Source organism: Bos indicus x Bos taurus, chromosome 24, assembly GCF_003369695.1.
Source record: "Bos indicus x Bos taurus breed Angus x Brahman F1 hybrid chromosome 24, Bos_hybrid_MaternalHap_v2.0, whole genome shotgun sequence".
Lineage (NCBI taxonomy): Eukaryota > Metazoa > Chordata > Mammalia > Artiodactyla > Bovidae > Bos > Bos indicus x Bos taurus.
Window position 1 is genome coordinate 49,642,657 of NC_040099.1, and position 12,395 is coordinate 49,655,051.

The window sequence follows — 12,395 nt, forward strand, 5'->3', positions numbered from 1 at the left end:
CGCCTCCTCTGGTTGTCACGGCAACACCCAGGAGACCCTCAGCCTCCAGGGCCCCAGGTGGCTGGGCGGTGCCCTGGGGAAGGAACAGACGGGTGAAGGCACGTGACTGCCTTGGAGAGGCGTCTGCTGGACAAGCCCAAAGGCCAGCAAGGCTACCTGGGGCCCAGAAGCCAAACAGGCCCTTGGCTGGGGCCCCTCAGGGGCTGCCAGACTCCCAGCAGCCACGGCCCCAGCACCTGGCACCGCATTAATGTCACCCCGTCCCCGCAGGAGCTCCGTGACCACTACGGACTCTGTGACACAACAGCGACGCGACTGTGGAGCCTCGGAAGACATCTGGGCTCCTCCCTCCTCCTCCTCCTCTCTGCCCATCGGCAGGGGCGACATCCCTTTCATGCCTCCTGCCTCATTTCAAGCCTCCCCCACAACCCTTTTTCTGTAGTATTTGTTATTCCCATGTAGAACTGGGTTTCTGGAAACAACATCTTATTTCTCCTCCTCTTCTTTTTTTCCATCTTGCTTCCCCCACCCGCCTGAGATCTCTGAGAACAGAGACTCATTTCTCTGGCCTTTGCCCAGGCTCATTCGATGACTGTCTGCCAGGAGGGCCACCGACCACTCTCCCCACTGCCCCTCCGAGCAAGAGTGGGGAGTCCGCCCACCACTCAATCTGCCCAGAGCTGCCCTGGTCCACAGAAGGTGGAAGAAGTGACCCTGGGCCAGTTCTGGAACTAGATCTTAAGAGGCCTCCACCTCATCCTCTTGGAAGTCAGTTGCCATGGAAACAGCAGAGAGCAGACCCCGGGAGGGAAACTGAGGCCTCAGACCTGGGACTGGGGGTGCCTTGCATCCTCTGGCCCCCTCCAACCACAGTGGAGCAGAGATGAGCCGCCCTCACTGGGCCCTGCCAGAATTCCTGACCTGCATGACCTGGAAGCTCTTCCAGAAGGGCTGCTAAATTTTCAGGAGGCTAGTTACATGTTAACAGACAAACAAAACAGCTCTGCATTCTTGCTGGCGGGAGAGTTCTAGACTCTCTGTTCCTGCCATAGGGCCAAAGACATGAACGTTGTCTGTCTGGTGAAAGGCCACCACTGGTCCCCTTTGCTTTGAGAGCGTGACCTCCCAGGGCCGGGCCCCGCGTGGCGCGGGGACTCACCAGGTTCTCGTTGGTGAGCCGAGACATCTCCTGCTGGATGCCGAACTCCACCTGGGCCTCTGGGGAGAGCAGCAGGGTCTGGCAGAAGGTCTGCTGCTGTCTGTCCATCTCCTCCTTCAGGGCCTCCAGCTGGGCCTTGAGATTGTCCACCTCCTCCTCGTGCTCGCGGCTCTGGGCCTGCAGCTGTGCCTCCAGCAACCTGCACCCAGAGGAAGGAGGACAGACGACAGCAGGGCTGGAGTCTGCGCCCCCAGACAGGGGCCACAGAGCGACACGCGACGGGGAGCAGCCGAGCAGGGACACAGCAGCAGCAGCAATTGCATGAGACCCATGGGGGATGGACACGGGGCGGGGGGCGGGAAGCGGGCCCTCGGGGCTGGGCAGGCAAGCAGGCCAGCCTTCCTCTTGCAGGACGGGGATCAAGGTCCAACACAGCACCCCTGACCTCAGGCCTATCTTGCCACCACTCTCATCCCCTCATCCTTCGCTCTTGAGCACAGTCTGGTGGTCTGGGGTTGAGGGACTGTCTCCATGTCAAGAGATCAGCAGAAATACATTTCTTAGAGCATCTTTCCAGTAAAAGCGTCAATATCTGCCCCGAAGTTCACAAGAATCTCCTTGCTAAGACAAAACTCTGGTAGACAGAACTAACTGTATTACTTGCATATCTCCCCTTTAGAAGGTTCTCTGCAAGTTTGAGAAAGGCAAAGTATTAGATCTCTTTTTTTATTCTTTTTATTTACCTAACCACTATGACCAACTCCTCCCCTACCCCACCCCCCCACCCCGCCACTTCATCTCTGGCCTTTTATACACATTCTTCCACAGTCCAAACAGAAGCTAAGACTAATTGCAAATGATCAGGGGGAGGTTTAAGATCCACCGCTGTCATGACAAGTGGCAGAAACACCTAGAGAAGATCTGGGGAAGGTTGGGGAGAAGTTTTGGGAAACAGTCGGAGCAATTCTGGGAGACCCCCATTTCATCTGCAAGGCCAGGAATTAAGGAAGGCTCTGAAGCAGCGTCCTCATTAAGAGGTTAATTACTGATTTTGTGACTATGGTGCTATCTTCTGGGGCTCAATGATTTAAAGAAACTTTCATCAAACACCTCCTGACTGGGGTCGTCCTCTTCCTGGGATGCAGATAAAGATGCTGACTGGAAGTACCATGTGGTTCTGTATTTCTGCTGTCAGTCTGGGAGGTGCTAACGGCCCCAAGGCGGGAGGGAGCAAGAGAAAGGGGAACGTCTCCACTGTAAAGTCCCAGGTGGACGGAGCCGCACGTCCGGTCAGCTCCATAGCAGCATCGGGGGTGACGCTAGGCTCTGGGGGCCAGCTCAGCAAAGTGACATGAATGGATGACGGGGAGACGACCGAGTCACTCACTCATCACCAAAGGAAATCAATAATGAGGGTTTTGTGGAAAATAACTTGGCAACTAAGCCAGCACTTTTAGGGGACGCACGATATTTAGATAACATTCGATCTTGGTTTACGATAAACTGAAAGTAATCACCAGCAAGCTATAAATTTAATGAGAGAAATAGACTGGAACGCTCAGGTTCTAGGAACTCTACCCAAACGATCAGTTCCCACTTTGTGCTGTGAGTGAGCTTACGGCCAGGGTTCTGTGCAAGGTCTGAGAACCTCTGCCCCAGCCCCAGGCTGGCCACCTCATCTGGCAGGTGAGACCACTAAAGCCAAGACAGGTCTGAGGCCACGTCCCAGGGCAGGTCGGGCAGGTGTCCTGATGTGTCATCGGGCTGTGCCTTCTTCACTCGATTAATAAATTCATTACATATCAAAGCACATCCAATTTCCGCTCCCAACCCAAAATAAAGCAAATGTCTAGATGGGGCAGGAATTTGATCTTACTCCAAAATAGCCGTTATAATACAAGTAACAGCTAGTATTTATTCCGTGCTTCCTCCACGCCAGGTGTGTGTAGAGTGCTTCACCTGCATTTATTCCTGACAACAACCTGAGAAGGAAGGTCTGATTTTGATCCACATTCTACCAGTGAGAAAATGGAGCCAGACGTCACGTGGCTCACAGGTGGGGCCAAGTTTGAACCCATAGCCAGGAGACATGTGGCCGCGAGAGCCAGCCGACCTGAACTTTCTTTTGTCAATAAGAAAGACTCTTCGTGCTGCTCCAGGACCTCTGTGATGTCCTTGGCAGGCAGAACTCGGAAGATGGTGCTCGAGGCCCTAGGTTCCTGGCTCAGCCCTGGCTCAGCATCAGGCCAAGGATGCTGGCATCGCCCTCACCCCACCTTGCTGAGCCTGTTTTCTCTTCTGGGGAACAAGCCTGAGGACCTCCGCCCCCTCTACTGTTGGCAGTCTCAGATGTGTGACGCTGTGCTAAAGCCCTGAGCGGCCGGCCACGTGCTGGCAGCAGACTCGGGACATGATGGTCAGGCTGTGCTCCTCCTGTTGCTGCTCTGCTGCTAAGTCACGTCTGCCTCTTTGTGAACCCGTGCTCTACAGCACCTCCTGTCCTCCCTGTCCCTATTTCCTGGAGTTTGCCCAAATTCATGTCCATTGAGGCGGTGATGCCATCCAACCATCTCATCCTCTGCTACCCTCTTCTCCTCCTGCCTTTAATCTTTCCCAGCATCAGGGTCTTTTCCCATGAGTCGGCTCTTCACGTCAGGTGGCCAAAATATTGGAGCTTCAGCATCAGGCCTTCCAATGAATATTCAGGACTGATTTCTTAAAGGATTGACTGGTTTGATCTCCCTGCTGTCCAAGGGACTCTCAAGAGTCTTTTCCAACACCACAGCTCAAAAGCATCAATTCTTCAGCGCTCAGCTTTCTTTATAGTCCAACTCTCACATCTATACATGACTACTGGAAAAACCATAGCTTTGACTAACACAGACCTTTGTTGGCAAAGTGATGTCTTTGCTTATTTAATTATGCTGTCTAGGTTTGTCTGGGAGAAGGCAATGGCACCCCACTCCAGTACTGTTGCCCGGAAAATCCCATGGATGGAGGAGCCTGGTAGGCTGCAGTCCATGGGGTTGCTAGGAGTCAGACACGACTGAGTGACTTCACTTTCACTTTCCACTTTCATGCATTGGAGAAGGAAATGGCAACCCACTCCAGTATTCTTGCCTGGAGAATCCCATGGACGGAGAAGCCTGGTAGGCTGCAGTCCATGGGGTCGCACAGAGTCGGACACGACTGAAGTGACTTAGCAGCAGCAGCAGGTTTGTCTAATCTCCTGTGCTAGGCTGCTCCCCCAGGGCTGATGGCCGAACAGCCAGATTCAGACTCTGGTAGCAAATGGAACCAGGTCCACATTCCGGACCTTCCGTGCAGGCAGCAAGTTCCTCACTCCCTACAAGCCCCAGTGTCCTCACCCCAAAGGCATGAGGCCCGACACGCTGACACCGCAGCACACTGGGGCCGGGCCGCTCAGCCCGGGTGAGCTCCAAGCAGTTACCACGATGGGGACTATCACGTGTGCTGGAGGGCAGGCTGCCTGGAGCTTGGCCAGCAGCACAGATGTAGCCAGGGCTCTGGGCTGATATGCACGCAAGATGGTCAAAATGGAGCACAGAAGCAGCACAGACTCAGGAATCCCAGAATTAAATTTCCACCATCCTAGAGAGCTGAGGAGCCTGGTGGGCTACAGTCCATGGGGTCGCTAGGAGTCAGACACGACTGAGCGACTTCACTTTCACTTTTCACTTTCATGCATTGGAGAAGGAAATGGCAGCCCACTCCAGTGTTCGTTCCTGCAGAATCCCAGGGACGGGGGAGCCTGGTGGGCTGCCACCGTCTATGGGGTCGCAGAGTTGGACACGACTGAGGCGACTTGGAGGAGGAGGAGAGAGCTGAGAGCCTGCTAAGCAGATTAGTCTGTTCCTTCACCCACAGAATGAGGGAGCTGGGCCGGGTGGTTTTCAAGGTTCCAGTGAGCCATCAAGAGCCATTGTCTTGATGCAAACAAGCAGCCTCCACATAAAGTGACAGACGGCGATGCAAGGGGCTTCCCTCTGACACTCCTCCCTGCCCTACCCCTGTGAATTGTACCCTTGCATCCCCTCCAGCTGAAAAATAATCAAGCATAGACATGAGCAGGCAGAACAACAGACACGGGAAGAAAGACACACGTTTGACCTGGCAACTTGCTTTAGGCCTTGGTAGGCCAAGCCGAGCTCTCCATCTTCATTCAAGTAGCCCCAATCCTCAGTCTTGCTAGAAATAAAGGACAGAAAAACAGGGCGTCCAGTGTAGATGGGGAAGAGAGAGAGGGGGGCAGCAGAGGGCTGGGGAAAGGGAAACAAGGGCAGCCAGGCTTGGAAAGGCAGGAGGGAAGGTTCCAGAACGCCCAGTCCCCCTCCTACCCCTCACATCACCAGCATCTGGGCTCCTGCAAACATCATCTCCCTCCAGTCTCCCAGCTTCCGGTCACTGTCCTGAGAGTGGCTCCCGCACCCTCCCGAGGGGCCTCTGATTGCCCCAAGCCAGAAGACCCACTGCTGAAGGCAGAGCAAGAGGGTCAACTTGTTCCGATGACTCTGTGAACCACAGCAGCACGGGCTGGGTGGAGGTGTTCACCGAGGCTCCCTCATCGTCCCTCCCTCTACCAGAATGACCGGGAAAAGCAAGCGCGAGTCGGGGAGGCCAGGCAACGGGGCAGGGAGGAGAGGACCCACGCGGGGTGGACGGTGCAGGTGACGAGCACGGGCTGACTGTGCGGGGCGGGGGTGGTGGCCTCCCGGCTGTCAGATCCACGGAGCCACAGGGCCATAGCCGCAGGGACCCCAGCTCTGCGAGGACAGACCTGTCCTGACCTGTCCTGCCTGTGTGTCAGCGTGTGGCCCCTTCCTGTCACTTCTCAAGGGCACAAAAGTATTAACTCATCTCATCTCCTGCCCTCCCTGCAGTCTGGCATCAAGAAACAGCTAACAGCAACTTTGTGACCGGCATCGTGAGTAGTGAACTTTCTCCCCTTGACCTTGGGACCGGACTGCATCACTTCAGTTTACTCAACTGGAAAAGCAGGAGGGCAATGCCTCCGACTTTCTAGCTCTTTGTCCTCTCCGTGTGCCCTGTGTTTTCCCAATGACGGCCAGGCAGCTCCGAGAAGGGAGGCACGTGTCACAGACTCCCCCAGCATGGACTCCCCAGCCCTGCCCAGCCCAGGGCACGCACGAGACCCTCGAAGGCTGGCAGCACTGGGTGGCGGGCAGCAGGCAGAGCCCTGCTGTCCCCATCCAACTTCGGCCCCTCCGTCCCTGTTCCCAGAGGCCCCTGCTCCTGTGGGCTGGACCCCAGAATCCTGGCAGGAAGCAGGAAGTGGGAGCTGTGTCCACTCTGCTTGCGGTCAAGACCAGCAATCTAACTCTCAGGAGATGACAGTCGTTTCCAGAGCGTTTCTGTCCGTGGTTGGCCACCAGATGCCCTGTTGGTCAGCATGTGTGTGAGGTCTGGGGGGGTGCAGCTACCTGTCACATCTCCCCCACACCCCCCAGCTCCTCCTCATGAGGAAGGGCCTAGCCCCGGCAGGGCTCGAGTGGGCCGCCTCCCAGGCATAGCTGGTCACACCCAGCACAGGCCCGACTCTGCAGTGTCTGGAACTAGCCGAGGGAGCGCTAGTGATAGGCAGGCTCCATGGCCTCTGCTTCCTGCCCACGCTTGCCTCCCGCCAGCTGGGTGTGTGCCCTGGGACCTCCCTGAGTCAGGGCCCAGCACCTCCCTCAGGCCTGGCTTCCCCAGATCGTGCCAGCTCCCCGCCCCCTCCCCAGCTGACCTGTGTGTCCCACTCTCCCTGCACACCCACGTGTGCCTGGGCTGTGTGAGAGGGGCAGTCAACAGCGTAGGCCTTCCCCTTCTCGGGTGTTAACCCTTAGTACTGAACACGGGCCTTTTGGTGGCTGCTGTGTTAGTGGCTTTAACCCAGAAGGCAGGTCACCAGCAGGAACTCCAGGCACAGCGACGGCCAGCATGGGGTCAGGCCCAGAGGTGGGCACAGCGTTTATTTCTGAAGGGGCCCCTGGGGATCCCCGACTATCTCATCTCCACACGGGTGGACACACCAAGGGGGAGGCTACCTGCCTGACACTGACACCCAGGCTAGAACCCAAGGGCTCCTGGCCTTGCTCTCAGGTCCTTTCCTGGCTGGGTCCTACAGACCCTGAGGAGGGGCTGCCAGGCCTCGGAGGGTCCCTTCACCCCTGCAGCTCCCAGGAGACCCCCTCTCGGGGAGGGGGCCACATGTGCTGCTGAGCCCTGCGGTGAGGAAGGTCTCATCCCTCGTTCTTATAACACACCAGGCATAGGGCAGAAAGACTGGAGTAGAGAACCATGCGGCCCAGTCATCCACTGAGCTCCGGAAGTCAGGCACACAAGTAAATTAAGAACCACTCAACCAGCTCCGGAGAAGGCAATGGCACCCCACTCCAGTATCCTTGCCTGGTAAATCCGGTGGACGGAGGAGCCTGGTGGGCTGCAGTCCATGGGGTCGCTAGGAGTCGGACACGACTGAGTGACTTCACTTTCACTTTTCACTTTCATGCATTGGAGAAGGAAATGGCAGCCCACTCCATTGTTCTTGCCTGGAGAATCCCAGGGACGGGGGAGCCTGGTGGGCTGCCGTCTCTGGGGTTGCACAGAGTCGGACATGACTGAAGCAACTTATCAGCAGCAGCAGCAGCCAGCTCCAGGCCTATCTTTTGCTTCCCATGAAGGGGTCTGCCTCCCCTCCTTCCACACCACTGGGCGGGGGCGGGTGATGAGCTGGGGAGAGAGCGCCACCTGGTGGCCTAATAAGGAAAACCCCAAACAAACTCACAGGAATTGACTTCTTAAATGTTTTAAGTCCTTCATGTCACTTAATATCATTCCTGATGCTGGGCAAGATTGAAGGCGGGAGGAGAAGGGGACGACAGAGGATGAGATGGTTGAATGGCATCACCGACACAATGGACATGAGTTTGAGTAAGCTCTGGGAGTTGGTGATGGACAGGGAGGCCTGGCGTGCTGCAGTCCACGGGGTCGCAAAGAGTCGGACACGATTGAGCGACTGAACTGAACTGATATTCATATGTCTCACTGTGCTGAGCCTTGTTCCCAAAGAGGCCACACACACACACGAGTAAGAGGCAGGCAGAGTCCCCGAACACAGGAGGTGGCAAGACATGGCAGCCACTCCCCTCGGCTAACAAGCTCCTACCTGGGCTAGCCACCCACACGCCCGAGCCTGTTTCTTCAGGTGTAAAGTGAAAGTGCTCAGCTGACATAATTATCTGGGAAGTTTCTTCTAGATCTATAATTACACAACCTAAAACCGTAAAGTCGTGCACCAGGAAAGGCCTGGGATAATATGACTTTGCCTCTGTGGAGACTGTGGAAACCAGGACCTGACCGCAAGCCCTTGGTCCAGTGTAAGAGCCTGCTGTCCTGTGAACAGAACAGGCGTGGTTCCTGCCAGCTCCGAGACAGTCGATGTCCCAATTCTACAAAGACTGCTTTGTGCTCCGTCTTTAGTTCCCACCCAGACTTTCTATCCCACTGCCCAGGAGATTCTGGGACCTCTGAGAAATGGAAGATAGCTCCCCAACACCAGAAGCGAGAGGGATGTTGAGACCACAGACAGGCCTGGCCATGCAGCAGGGAACTGCTTGTGGACAGGTATGGTTATGCCGTGGAATCATAGCAAACTGTGCTGATGGCTCAGGGCCAAGAGCGTTTGGGGAACGTTAAGGAAAACGCTGAAAGCTTCCAGCCAGGAGCAGCCGAGCTGGGTCTGTGAGACAAGCTGAGCATAATCAAGTTCCCCTTCTTCACTCTGCCCAGCAGGAGAGCTTGCAGCTGCTGGGGCTCCAGTCTAAAGGAACCCTAACTCCAAGCCCCAACCCCACCCCAAGGTGGCTGCACAAACCCCTCCCTGGTGGGACAAGGTCTCCATTCTCCTGCACAGGCCCCTTAGGGGGTGACATACCGCCCCCCCCCACCGCCCCCCAGCTGCCCAAGCCCAGGTGGCAATGGCGAAGCTGCTCTCATGCCCAGGGCTCCGGTCATTTCCCGGCACCTGCTGGGTGGAAGGGGCCTGCGAGGAGGTTTCCTGGGACCTGAGGAAGGGTCCAAGAATGCACCCTGAGTCCACCACCTTGGCAAGGTGTGGGTGGAACTTGCCAGAAACTAAGGGAACCGGTTCCTGGAGCCAGGTCTGAGCCCTGCCCACACCCCTGCCCCCTGTAGCTCTGTGACCGCCCCTCCCCGCCAGCATGCCCAGAGGCCAAGCCAGCCTCAGAGCAGCAGGAAGCTCTGTCTCCCAGCCCTCTGATGGACCTGGCTCCAGACAGCTCTTAAAAGACAGTCTCTCCAAACACCAGCCTGTCTGTGGCAGCCCATCTCTGGGGCACGGACCAGCCCTGTCTTTACTCTTGTTCTGCCATTTATAAAATGCTGATAACGATGCTGGTTTTCTCTGAATTCCCCAGATGTGAAAATGAGAGAGCATCTGGAGACAGACGTGCTATGCCTGTTCCCGCGGCTCTTCTCAGAGCAGGTCCTCAACACTGGCTTTTCGACCTACATTTGAGGACAAAAGACACAGTTGGCAAAGATCAGAAAAGTAACTCTATAGACTATGAAAGTTAGCAAGTGAAAAGGTTCTGAACTTGGGAACCAGTGCTCTTGGAGGGGCTGTGATCGGGTTGGGGGTGTGTGTGTGTGTGTGTGTGTGTCTACACTCTCTCTGGAAACCTAAGAAAAAATCAGTGTTACGAGTGTAAGTTTTTCTAGGGAGAGGACAGACTTTCCAACCACGGAACTCCAAAACTGTCCCTGCATAATACAATTTACATTTAAGCCAGAACACACTCAACCACAGGAAAATGGTAGGAGACCGAGAGCAACTGTGCCTTCAAAGCACCTTTGCTGGAAAGGATGTGCTTGCTGGCTGGGCCCCAGCAATCAGATCCCAATCCTCCGGCCCTGCCTGCCTGCCCACGGCTGTCCTCCCTGACCGCTGGGACTCAAGAAGACTGACAAACCCACTGACGTCCCTTCCAGGCACCTGGAGAACCGGTTCCCCTGGCTTCCCCTCCTGGAGGCAGCGGCTCCCTTCTGTACTTAACTCGGTGTCACAGGCTCTTAGTTCCCTATTGTACCCTGGGCTTGCTGGGTACGGAATTATTTTAAGATATAAGGAAAGCTATTTTTATTTTATCACCATCATTATCATTGCTGTAAAGGAAGACGAATCCAGGGTATTAAGCATGCCCTGGGAAAACCTTGACTTGGGACTCTGACAAACCATCTAGATGAATAAAAAGGGAGATCAGAAAGATACTCCCACTCCGCCATCAGGACCAAGCTCCCTGTTTTCTTCTTTTTTTTAAAAACATTTTTTTAAATGTCATCTGTGCTCCTTTTTCTTATTCATCTCATTTCTTATCTTCATCCAAGATAATTTAAAATGAGTAAATCTTGCCTGCAGTTTTGGCATGCAGAAATTCACTTTCATTTTCTTTTTTCCTTCCTTTATGGAAAAGAATTATGGCTCTCTTGAAATAAACGGTTTCCTCCTGGGGGCCTGAGAGAATACCTTTACCTTCGTATAGCCTATGCAGTCGGCTGGAAGCAGTCCAGCCTTTCGCCTTCCACCCTGACTCAGCTACGGGCCTGCTGTGTGGCCTGAGCTGCTCAGCTTCGTCATGGGCCGAAAGAGGAGCTAGATGAGGAGACCGGGAATCAAAGCCCTGGGAAGTCCTCACGTCATTCAGCGACTTTCCTACCAACAGTTCACCACGCATTCCCAGGGCCCCCTGCTGACAACTTCCACTTTCTGCAATTTTGAATAAATGCTTAGTGACTGATCAACATTCAGGGAGAGAGAAAGGTGGCCAGGGGAAAGGGCCAGTTCCAACTTGACACAAGCGCCCAGAGAGGCAGAAGGAGGCGCAACTATTAACAGTTTCTACACCGACACTGCTAATTGCACGCTTTCACAGGCAGGCACCACTCAGCTACGCACGGACGAACTTGCCTATCCCAGTCACCCTGTGCGGCAGGCTGCTAAGACTGTCCCCAGGTCAGACGAGGAAACTGAGCGCTGTCACTCAAGAGCTGGTGAGCAGACAGATCCTCCGTGCACCCTCTCGTGTGCTCGGGTGTGCTACCGCCAGGGCCCTGCTCCACCCCGGGTCCTCTGCCTCTCTCGGCCACTCTCTTTTGCCTTAATCCTGGGTAGCTCATCCTTGAGAGGGAACCAAAGGTGGTCAGTTCACTGAAGTCCTGGGAAATCTCACTTTAGCCAATCCGGCAGTGGTCAGAGTCTCCCATCCAACCTCTGCAGGGCCTGGCGTGGGTTCCATGTCCTAAATGACAGGGCACAGGGCCCACCGTCACATTTGTTCACCAGCCAGGCTGGTGAAGACGGTAGCACGGCAGCAAGCAGCTGCGGCAGGCTCCCTGCTACCACTCAGGCAGGCTCACTTGACGCCTGTTCCCGTTTCTACAGAAGTCACTCCCAGTCAGGCCTCCCTCTGCTCCTGTCGAGCCTCCCTGGGGAAGCTCCTTTCCCCAGGGCTTTTCAGAGGATCTGGGTTCTAGATGCTCCAGGGGTGTTCACTGGAGTCTTCCTGACGCTAACAGTGGGCTACTTCAGTGCATGGGACTCACCGACTCCACTCCTCCCCACTTATCTCCTATAATAACCAATACCGAGCACATGGTCAGTGCTTGAGGAGGGGCCTCATGTGCCAGGCTGGGCAGGGCCCCTGCCTGATCGCCTCCCCCAGGCGCAGTCACTGAGAGGTGGGGCTTACCTGTTAGTCTGGCAGACCCCGTGATAGGCCTCGATGGCATCTTCCTGATCCACGTGCTTCTCGCTGTTCGGCCAACTGGTTCGGGCATTGATGTTTGGCTCCTAGGAGATGCCCGATTAAGAGAGAAAGAACTCTGGTTATACGAATAACTGTCATGAAATGACTTCATACACAGAGGTGGAAAAAAAAATGAGCCTTTGGGAAAAGATGAAGGCCCAGGAAGACTTCAGATAACAGGAGTTAATCCCTGGCAGGAATGAGATTTTAGAATCACATGGGGAGAGTCAGGGAGCAATAAGGCCTGGCTGTGAAAGACAGCGAGTGCAGAGCGGGGGGGGGGCTGGTATGATGGGGTGGAGGGAGGCAAGATGTCCCTGGAGGAGAAAGCTCCCCGAATGCAGAGGACACAGCCGAAGTCTGTCGCGGTGTGACATCCCTCACAAATA

General features: G+C 55.3%; 1 protein-coding gene across 2 annotated transcripts in view; it reads right to left on the reverse strand.

The window, feature by feature from the left end:
* Positions 1-12,395, reverse strand: part of MYO5B (myosin VB) — a 334,782-nt gene that overhangs the window by 22,980 nt on the left and 299,407 nt on the right. Inside the window, exons 29-31 of one of the 2 annotated variants that reach the window (XM_027526145.1) lie at positions 11,950-12,050; positions 5,291-5,368; positions 1,160-1,358 (exon numbers count right to left, since the gene is read on the reverse strand). In XM_027526145.1, the coding sequence (XP_027381946.1) occupies positions 1,160-1,358; positions 5,291-5,368; positions 11,950-12,050 (378 nt within the window). The remainder of the gene's footprint in view (positions 1-1,159; positions 1,359-5,290; positions 5,369-11,949; positions 12,051-12,395) is intronic. The other variant, XM_027526146.1, reaches the window with a different exon arrangement.